An 11,187-nucleotide genomic window follows, 5' to 3' on the forward strand; every position below is an offset into this window, starting at 1 on the left:
GGTCAGAAAGATCGTTGTCTGGCAATGTAGGTCGGAAGGACCGTAGTAGGTGAAGAAGGTTGGAAGGACCGTAGTTGGAAGGAGACAGGGATCCAAAAGACAGTAGTTGGCTGAAGATCGGGGTCAAAAAGATCGTTGTAGTAGAGCGGTACTCTCGTAGAACTGTAGGAATCAAGTGGTGGCCTGATAGAAGTCCGGGCCTCAGGGGGTGGTTCAACTAAAGTCCGAGCCTTAGGTGGTGGTACGATAGAAGTGCGGGTGTCAGGTGATGGTCCGGTAGAAGTCGGGGCCTCATGTGGTGGTCCAACAGATTTTCGGGCCTCATGTGGTGGTCTAATAGAAGTTCGGGCCTCAGGTGGTGGCCGGTGGAAGTCCGGGCCTCAGGTGACGGTCTGGCAGAAGTTTGTGCCTCACGTGATGGTCCAGTGGAAGTTTGGGCCTCAAGTGGTGGTCCGGTAGAGGTCCAAACCTCATGTGGTGGTCCGACGGAGCTCAGAGCATCATGTGGTGGTCCGATAGAAGTCAAGGACTCAGATGGTGGTCCAACAAAAGTCTGGGCCTCAGGTGGTGGTCTGGCAGAAGTTCGGGAGTCAGGTGGTGGTCTGGTAGAAGTCTAGGCCTTAAGTGATGATCCAATAGAAGTTCGAGCCTCACATGGTGGTACGGCAGAAGTTCGGGCCTTAGGTTGTGGTCAGGCAGAAGTTTCGGCCTCAAGTGGTGGTCAGGCAAAAGTCTGGGCCTCAGGTGGTGGTCCGGCGGAGCTCAAGGCCCCAAGTGGAGGTTCGGCGGAGGTGAGGGCCTCAAGAGGTGATCCGATGGAGCTCAAAGCCTCAAGTGATGGTCCGATAGAGCTCAGGCCTCAAGTGGTGGTCAGGCAGAAGTCTGGGCCTCAGGTGGTGGTCTGACGGAGCTCAGGGCCTCAAGTGGTGGTCTGGCGGAGCTCAGGGCCTCAAGCAGTGGTCAGGCGAAGCTCAAGGCCTCAAGTGGTGGTCTGGCGGAGCTCAAGGCCTCAAGTGATGGTCCAGCGGAGGTGAGGACCTCAAGTTGTGGTCCGGCGGAGGTGAGGGCCTTAAGTAGTGGTCCGGTGGAGCAGTAACGTCACGCGGTGGTCCGGCGGAACTCGGAGTTGAGGAGGAGCAAGGAAACAAGAGCGATCTCCGATCTCTCTCTTCAATTCTTTGGCTTGGGGTCCCCCTTTCAAGAGGAAAGGGAGCTTTATTTATAGATTTTTGAAGTGGCATGGCCCGTAAATAGGTGGGAGATCAAGGGCAAACGGGGAGTGGTTGGATGGACGGCCGATGTTGAATCCCTTGATCATGGTCCATTTGATGGACATTTGAATGTCTTAGTGATGTCAGAATTCGGTGATCTTAGGCTCGTTGGATTAATCTCGTCGAGCCGCTCGATTCAATTATAAGTAGGTTATGTTTGGAAACCATTTGGTAATCCAAATTGTGGTTTAAACCTTTCAATAGTGCTTCTAACCCTTAATTTGTATATTTGATTTACTTATATGTGGATGCTATTACATGCTAAGGTAATGTCAATTCAAATGTATATGTGATGATAAAAATTTGACATTTAAATAATTATGATAGTTGGAATGTATAGTAACTATCATGACAATATATGAATGTATTATGAATACATGAAAGATGTATATATTGATTTAAAACACATGTAAAGGAAAAAAAAAGTGAATATGAAAGTGTATATGTTTTAAAGTATATATGTTATTTAAATTACATATAAAGATATATGTAAAGAATAATGAAATAACTTATGATATGTAAATGAATATATAAATAAAAAGGGAAAAGGTATATGCGAATATGAAAGTGTATATGTTTTAAAGTATATATGTTATTTAAATTACATATAAAGATATATGTAAAGAATAATGAAATAACTTATGATATGTAAATGAATATATAAATAAAAAGGGAAAAGGTATATGCACGCAAATTATATGAGTTCACCCCCCGTATGATACTAGCTGTGGAAGTAACGTATCCATGTACTTTAAAAAGGAAATAGAAATGAAACGACAATGGTTATACCTTCATTTGTATAAATTTTATATGTCGCTTCTGTACTAAATGAAAATAAAAAATGAATAAAGGAGAAAACTGAAAAATGCATAAATGTTAATTGAAAGAAAAATGAATACATTATTTGGCAGATGTCAAATAAATGTTTATACCATATGAATTGATCCACAAATATGTAGACCAGAAAGAATAACAAGATGAATATGATGCCTTTTTATATGTATAATTGTTATGTTACAATGGTGATTATCCACTATGTTTATCATGTGAACTCAAATTGTTAAACTAAATATTTTAGGTAAGACTCCTGATAAGTAGAAAAGGTTAAAAGAGAGAAATTTGTGTATAATGATAATAGGTAAAATTTGATTTTTGTTTGTGAATAAATGAATAATTTGTTAGTAGCTCTTTAGTGTTTGTGGAAGGTTAGTTCAAACTGTTATATGTAATTGTAGAAATTGTATTAACCATATGATTTTCAGTTCCCGCCTCATTAGTTCGTGTCTCCGAGCCGGGTCGTGACATACTGGAATTCAAAAAGTTCAAATATAAAGCTATTACAAATATTTTAAAATTTATATCTTAGTATTTTTATATATCAAAGGGTTCTTTAGTACATAAATCACAATCATTTTTCTCTTTCGTTATAAATCAGCCAGCTCATGAACCGACTCAAATTCATAGATTTAATCTCGTGGTCGAGCTCCAACTTTATTAATTAATCAAGCTCAAGATCAAATTAGAGGTAACTCAAGCTCGATTTGACTCGTTTCTACCTCTAATTTGAACTTCATTGTCCTCATATTTTCATTGAGATTAGTATTATAAATGATATATAATGATTAAACTAATCTCAGTATAAATTCAAATATAATAAATTCTTTTCTAACATGAATATAATCATAATATTCTGACATAATTTTTTTTATTAATAAAATTTTATTAAAATTTTATTATTTATCTACAAAACTCTATCATAAGATATTAATTTTATACAAATATCAGCAGGAGAGAATTTTTGACATGAATTCCATCTGGCAACGGCGTTCCTTAATATACTACATCCTTACTAGCATTAAATATTAATGAGTCTTGCACGACTTGTTGATAACCATGCAGGGCCAATTAATATATCAAACAATCATAAACAATTAATCTCAACAACCAGCTTTGGCTTCCTTTTCTTTTCTTAATAGGATTGGACAGAGCTTGACAATTTCAAGGCTTAGTCTTTTTTTCTCTATTTATAATATTTAATAATTAGGTTTCTTTGGGGATAATTTTTTTATTATTTTATAATAATTTTTTTAACACATAAATTTTTACAACAACAACAACATCAAGCCTTTATCCCACTACATGGGGTCGGCTATATGAATCCTTTTTTCTTCATTGTGTTCGATGAAAAGTCAAATTTTCATTCAGATATAATAAAAAAATGACATTTCTAATATTTCTAATCAAATCTTTTTAGATCCATACCTTTCTTAAGATAGGTTAAATCTAAAATATGTACTCTCCTAACCGGATCATCAGAAGGCTGCCGTTTATGTGACCAAACTATCTAAGACGACTCTCTCTAATCTTATCTACTGCTGGATCTACTCCAACATTTTCACGTATATTTTGTATCTATCTCTAAGAGTAAAGCAAAAGAAAAAATTTAATTCAATAAATTTTTGAAATAAAAATGATTTTAGAAAGTAGTAATAAAGCAGTCCCAAATTTATTTAAATATTTCTACTTTTAGCAGCAAAAAATAAATTAATTAGCAAAATCCAAATAATGTTATTTGTAATAATCATACATCGAGTATTTGAAAAAAAAAAACAGTCCCAAATGAAGCCTGGAATGAATTTTTTTATTGATTTCTAAAATAATTTTTAAATATAAAATTCTTTGAATTAAAAATTGTATATATAAATTTATTTAAAAAAAAATATTCTAAATAAAAACTTAGTCGTTGCAACTACTTCTTGGTCAGCTACTCAGCTAAGCTACTGGAGCGCATTCATATAAAAAAAGGGTATTTGGTGTCTTGTCGCTTTCTAACATGTTTCTCAAAGTTTTAAGGGACAAACAAATCAAAATTTAATATTATTGGTACATTGTATATGATGGATTCACCGCTAGCTATAACATCAATGTTGTCTTCAATCATATTCATATTAATTTAATTATAAAAAATTATTATTTGTTATGAGATTAATTTCTTAGGGTCCATTTGATTTGGATTTGTTACTGTTTTTTTAAATATTTTTTAATACAAAATTTTTTGTAATATAAAAGAATACGAAAGATGTCTAAACGAAGCTTTGACGGCTTTCTTAATGCTTTCCAAAGCAGCTGTTTAGTACAAATATTTTAAATTCAAAAAAATTGTACTAAAAATTGGTTTAGAAAGCAGTAAGAAAGTTGTCCCGAACAAAATCTTAATCTTGAATGATGATTTTGCGGATAAGTTGATAAATAAAAATTGAAGGATAATCTTTTATGTGAAATACTCATAAAGAGAAAAACTATAAAATCTAATATAATAAGAATATTTTAAGGTAGTAAGTAGTTAAAATGGGTCATTTGTATGCTAAGAGTCAAACTGTGAGAAACGTTCATTGTTGTCGTAGAGTAGAAAATTTTAGAAAATTTGATGTTTTTGGTGTGAAGTATGCAATGGAATAATGGTCCGAAATAATTGTTAACCTATAAGAATGTTATAGTTACGAAATTCTCTACAATCCTGATTCAAAATGTGTAAAATATAGTGCTATTATCTAGATATAGATTTAGGGTGTGGGTGCGGTCAATACCCGTGACACTCCAATACATAATGTATCAGTACTCGCTCAAAATATTCTTGATTTCCCTAGACATTCTCAAATAGAGGGCCCAATGTCACAGCACTCCCTCAAATTTCACTCCAATACAGAGAGGACGACACTATAGCACCACCATGGCAGAACTGCTATGCACCCCAACTCAACCTCCCAAAAAGAGAGGGAAGCGCCCTCTGCGCTCCAAGGCACAACGCCGCAACGCTCTCAAAGTATTTTTTCTACTTAATTTTAAATTTCCTCCATTCATTCTAGACTATATAATCTAAACTTTTAGAATATATAGAGGCATGAAAAAGGATCTCATCAGGCTTTATAGCCATAGGTATTACAAATTTACCATCCTTTGGATGCCTTATACATGGTTAAAACTTTTAGAGTCAATTCTTACAAACTATGGAAAATTTAAACCTTTTAGCCCGACTGAGTTAAGCCTAATTAGTTGTCTAATATATTTAGAATCTAATGACTTTTCTTTCCTAATCTATTAACCACTAGCTTTTTCCTCCTCCTATGATTGACCAACTATATTTGCAACATATTTTACTAAAAAACCTATTGGTCAACTCATATCAAGAGGCCAAGCAAGTGTGAATAGCAATGTGGTTCATTTAGAAATAAGCTAGAGTAAATACACTCAGCTAAGGCTTCCCAAGCCCTTGATTTAAATATAAGAGCTCAAGGATGTTAAAGAATTTTCCTATAGCTTCCTTGATCCTCTTAGGCTTTAAGAGAGAGTTGCAATAGATGCTCCTTTGTGTGATCGTCTATTGCAGTTCACTCAAAACTATTTTTTCTATCCTCTTAGAGCCTCAAAGAGTTATTTCGGAGCACCCTAGCCTTCCTCATAGACTATAGGCCCTCCTTGCACATATGAGATAATCTCAAAGAATGTGGAGGCCTTTATGTGAACCAGATGGGCTCCAATATAAAGACTCGACATGTTATCCACATTATTGTATAAACTTGGCATTTAAAGCAGTGACGAGTCAAGTTTGTAATGGCTCAGCCTTTTCTCACTGGCCGCGCACGAGTCGGCTTCCACCTAGGCGCCACTCACTCGCACGCCGCCACGACCCATCGAGATAACTAATTCCCGCGAGCCCATCCTTAATGGCATTTCTTGGCTCTCGCCATCTCTCCTTCTCGTTTGCCGGATTTTCTGTCCTCCACCGCCGCCTTCCCTTCCCCTCCACCGCTCGTCGGAAAATCCTTCGCTGCATACGGATCTTCTCCATGGAGGAATCGAGCAAAGCGGCTAGGAGATACACCAACCGCCTTGCCTCCGAGCACAGCCCTTACCTTCTTCAACATGCACACAATCCGGTAGATAAGTGGATTCTTATCCACGCCGAGCACTTCTAAATTTTTATTTTTATTTTTTGGGTATTTGGGACCATCCGTCGAACCTGCTGTTGACAGACTGATTGCGCTTAGTCTATTTGCAGAAAGGAAGTGAAGTTGAGGAAAGTTTGGTTAGGGAATGAGCTCATTGATCTTAATTTATGGATCATTTGGTTAAGAATTATTTGACATGCATTGTAATCTTTTGGAGAATATGCCATCATCATGGTCATCTTCACCAGAAGCTTTAGTGCAACTATTTGGGGTCTCGTTTTGGAATTATTACTCTCCATTTGTTCCTATTGAGTTTCAATTGAGTGTTGCATGAGATATTAACCCTAATTTTCACATCTATTTTTGCAAAACTTCTATCAATGTCGCCTTCTGTCTACACCTTTTTCTTCATAATCTTTTGATGCTAATATATTTATTGGTGAGGCTGCTTGTATTGTGTTTATTGAGGGTCATCCAAGCTCCATCCTATCTTAGGCGTTGCAGTAAAGTGCAGTGCTTTGTATGAGAGAGTTCAACCTATTTATGGTCAATATTGTGTTTGGTTTAGCTTGTTTTCTCTTTATGTTGTTTATATTGAACATAGTACCTTTGGTGTTTCTAGATATCACTTGTTTGAATCATGTCAAGTTTGTGGTAAGTTGAAGGAACGCAAAATAGTAGAGTATAATCTGAATATGGTAATGTAGCATAGAAGTTAACCTACTTCATGCGCATGGTAATGCCATAAGGGTCCCAATCTTCTTATAATAAGAAAGAACCATATCATGCTTTAAATCAGATTTTGTGTCGTGTTTACTTGCATGAAATGGAGAAAGTGTCATTAGAATCTAGAAGATAAGTTGTTTCTGTTGCCTTTATGCAGGATAATGTAACAGAAAAAAGAACTCAGATGATGTGCACCCGTAGATAATAGAGCTGGGGAAGCACCATTAAGGATGGAATGAGGGATGGGAAAATAATAAAAGCCCAAAGTTGTCCCTTGACTAATCATATGTAGCAATTTTAGTCACAAAGTATCACATTTCTCCAATTTTGTCTATTGACTATACAAAATTGTTCACAAATAATTCCTCAGGGACTAAATTGGGATCAATTTTATATGTTCAAAGATTAAATTGAGATCAATTTTTAATCCAAATTTTCATTAATTTCTACGACCCGAGGGATCATTTGAGATTAATTTTTTATAATTGAGGGATAAAATTAGAGAAATGTGATACTCTATAATTATATTGGCCATGTTCAAATAGTCGGGGCACTATTTTGGGTTTTTACCTATTGGAAAACATATGGAGAGGACAAAACTAACCATGTTGAGTGTGCTTAAGCAAGAAATTGTTTAAAACTAGTAACTGTGTAGCTCTTAGTAGGAGTAGCTGGCAAGAAAGGTTCCTAATTACTTGACATATGAAACTAGGTTTACTAATGCTCATGAGTATGAGTGTTCCTCTATTTTTTTTTATTGCCGCTTTACCGAATTTAAACTGCGCCAAACTTTGTCTTCTCTTGTTGGTTTCATCCAGCATTTTTGCAAGTTTTCTGGTGATTGTTCTTTGTGTTAGCACTTCACCATGTTGTGTAGCATAAATCAAGGAATTACTTCAAAATACTGTTTTTTTCCTTTGAGTTTGCTTCTCCCTTATTGTTGCACATTAACTTGCCTGCGTGTTTAGACACTGTTGAGTCAGTGAAGGTTTTTATTGGTTATTCTGACATATTTTACTGTTCTTTTGATGGAAATAGAGAATTTGTGCTGTTGTGTTCATGTGAACGTATATCCCATGGTTACTAGCATCTTATAGTATTTTACTCTGTGAAGGTTGACTGGTACCCATGGGGGGATGAAGCTTTTGAGAAAGCTCGCAGAAGAGCTGTTCCTATTTTTCTATCTAGTATGCATTCTTTAACATTTCTAGTAAACTTTGTAATTCATACTTATGCTTACTATGTCAATTCCCCTTTTTGTAATTTGATGTTTTTTTGGGTTTTCCTACTTGCAAAATGAATGGCAAATGTTTATGAAGTTGGGTATAGCACATGCCACTGGTGAGTTCTCTAACTTCGTCGTTTCTTTCATGATTGTACATGTATCAATCCATCTTATAATAATATATTTGTTTTGTAACCAAGCATTGGAATGTCATAGCAAACTGATGGTTTTGCTAATCATGTGCTGATGGTTTGCTGACACTTTTTTCTGCATTTAAGTACATATACTTGGTTATATTCATGCTGCATCATTTATTCTTTTTATATTTAGGTTCAAAATTTGCACAGATTCATAAATCTTTTTTTTTTTTTTTTCAATTTTAGTTTCTTATTCATCCTAAATGTCACTTTGACTTCCACAGTGATTAAATAACGCTTCACTTGGTGAGATATTGATTTTCCCCACACATAATGTGGTTATAATCAGGTGTCATGTTATGGAAGTAGAGTCATTTGAGAATGACGAAATTGCAAGAATGCTAAATGAGTGGTTTGTTAGCATCAAGGTAAATTTTGTTGTTATCCTTATTCCACAATCATACTTTCTTTGGTCCTCTTTAGCTAGATTTAGAAATCACCTTTATTTTAATTTCATAATCACCTACTGGAAGCTATCAATTACTATTACTATCTGATTTCAAATTTAACAGGTGGATCGCGAGGAGCGGCCAGATGTTGACAAGGTAAATTAATAAAGCTACTGTTATGATGATTATTGTCCTTATGCCTAATTTACCGTCGAAAAAATCAAAAGGGATTAAAATTTTACTTGATTTTTCATATTCTAATACTCAGAATGATTTTTTTTATGTTATATAATGTTGATTATGTTAGAAAGTAGTACTAATTTGTTATTGGGATAATCTGTTGCATAATATTTATGTCTCCCTAAAAACATGAAGGATATAAGTTTTTGAATGTTTTCCTTGTTAGAAAAAGTCTCTTCGTTGCCTAAGAACATGAGGGATATTGTCAGGATCCAACCTATAGGCTGGTAACAGGGAGGGAACAGATGGTAGGACGGATGTTTAAAATTTTATTCACTAAGATTACTAATAACAATCTATTTCTAACATACTTAAAGTGCCACTATTTCATAAAAAATATAACCATTGAAAATAAATACCTTTGTTACAACCCAACCTGAGTACTTAGAATATCAAGTTGGGAGCAACAATCGAATGATAATTTAGTTCTTTTCGGTAATAACTAAATAATCAAATTAATAGTATTCAAATCTTAGAAAAATTCAATAATAAATTAATTATCAATTTGAACAAATATAACATAATTCTTACCTATTTTTATTTGAACCTCTTCATTTGTACATGAAGCCTTCTAGATTAGTCATTTACACTATTGGAGATTTACTTGAAATTTTTAATTAACTAGGTTGAGTTTTCATCAACAAACTCGGTAGTAGATTACAATTTTATAATATAGCAATAATAAAGAAATATGCTTATGAGTAATCATGATTTATCTGTAACATTTCATATTAAAAATAAGCATAAGTATTGATAATCATCATTGTAGGTGAATATTCTTTAATATTTCTATTTCCAAATTTTAACTTTGAGTCATTTATTTTAAGAGAGTCGTATAAAATTCGTAGAAATAAAGATACAATTATTTTTATTTCCATTTATAACCTTTTTCAATTTTTTGTGTGCATGTATTTTGCCTGTGCATGTGTAAGTTAATGTTATGTGGGAAAAAAAGCTAGTGATATAAGAATTTTGTAAAAGATGTGCTTGGAGTATCAAAGAGAGAAATTACTAATAATAAAAATAGTTGGTGGTTGAATCAAAATGTGCAAAAAAGATAAAAAGTTAAAAAATTTGATATAAAAATTAATTTAGCTGTAAAAAATTGTGAAAATTAGATGATTTGTTATACAAATTGATTTAGGTGTAAAAAAGTTTGATAATTGGGAAAGATATAAAGTGGTCAATTAGGAGTTTAAGAAAGCAATATGCAATACAAAGATTTTAGTTTTTAATAATTTATATAATAGATTAGATACTAAGAAGAGTGAAAGATATATGTATAAGTTAGTTAAACAAAGATATAGGAATAGTAAGGATTTAGTTATAGTGAAGTGTATTAAGGATGAAAATAAAAAAATACTTTTATTAGAAGAGTATATTCAACAAAGGTGGATGAGATATTTTGCAAAACTTTTCAATGAAGATTGTGAGAGTGCGATTGACTTTAGTAATCTTAGCACCCTAAATGAACATAAAGATTTTTGTTTTTATGGGCGTATTAGTAAAATCAAAGTTAAAGAGGCTTTAAAGAAAGTGAAGTGTGGAAAAACTGTTGGACCTGATGATATTTCAATAGAGGTGTGGAAATGTTTGGGAGATGAAAGAATTTCTTTGCTTACTAAACTTTTAATATTATTTTGAAGACTACAAAGATGCCAGATGAGTGGAGAATGACTGTGTTGATTCCTATTTTTAAGAATAAAGGTGATGCAAAAGATTGTGCTAATTATAGTGGAATTAAGTTAATGTGTCATACTTTAAAACTATGGGAGAGAGTTATGGAGCATAGTTTGTGGCGTGATACTAATGTTTCTCAAATCAATTTGGATTCATGCTAGGTAGGTCTACTGTGGAAACTATACATTTATTGAGGTTTGATGAAGAAGTATAGAGAGAATAAGGAGGATATACATATGATTTTTATTGATTTAGAGAAAGCTTATGATAAAGTTCCATTAGTAGTGCTATAGATGTTAAACCGATATATGGAGTGTAATTTTAGTAGCAATAGACCTAGTGAGGGGATTGCGACTTTAGGTGATCAAGTCATTAATAAGAGTACACGTTTTAGATATCTTGGATCTATTGTTCAGATTGATGGTGAAATAGATGGGGGTATTATCAGCAGAATTCAAGTTAATTGGTTCAAGTGCCGGAATGCATCGGGCTTGTTGTGCGATAGAAAAT

At 34.0% G+C, this 11,187-nt stretch overlaps 1 protein-coding gene across 1 annotated transcript in view; it reads left to right on the forward strand.

Annotated features, from left to right (window-relative positions):
• The first annotated feature begins 5,853 nt into the window (after nucleotides 1–5,853).
• The window catches only part of LOC110109454, an 18,984-nt gene continuing 13,650 nt past the window's right edge, over nucleotides 5,854–11,187 (forward strand). Inside the window, exons 1-5 of the mRNA XM_020840523.2 lie at nucleotides 5,854–6,208; nucleotides 8,061–8,133; nucleotides 8,266–8,287; nucleotides 8,658–8,736; nucleotides 8,881–8,913. Of these exons, the coding sequence (XP_020696182.1) occupies nucleotides 5,996–6,208; nucleotides 8,061–8,133; nucleotides 8,266–8,287; nucleotides 8,658–8,736; nucleotides 8,881–8,913 (420 nt within the window). The 5' untranslated portion in view covers nucleotides 5,854–5,995. The remainder of the gene's footprint in view (nucleotides 6,209–8,060; nucleotides 8,134–8,265; nucleotides 8,288–8,657; nucleotides 8,737–8,880; nucleotides 8,914–11,187) is intronic.

The sequence above is a fragment of the Dendrobium catenatum genome, unplaced genomic scaffold (assembly GCF_001605985.2).
Source record: "Dendrobium catenatum unplaced genomic scaffold, ASM160598v2 fragScaff_scaffold_1644, whole genome shotgun sequence".
Classification (NCBI taxonomy): domain Eukaryota; kingdom Viridiplantae; phylum Streptophyta; class Magnoliopsida; order Asparagales; family Orchidaceae; genus Dendrobium; species Dendrobium catenatum.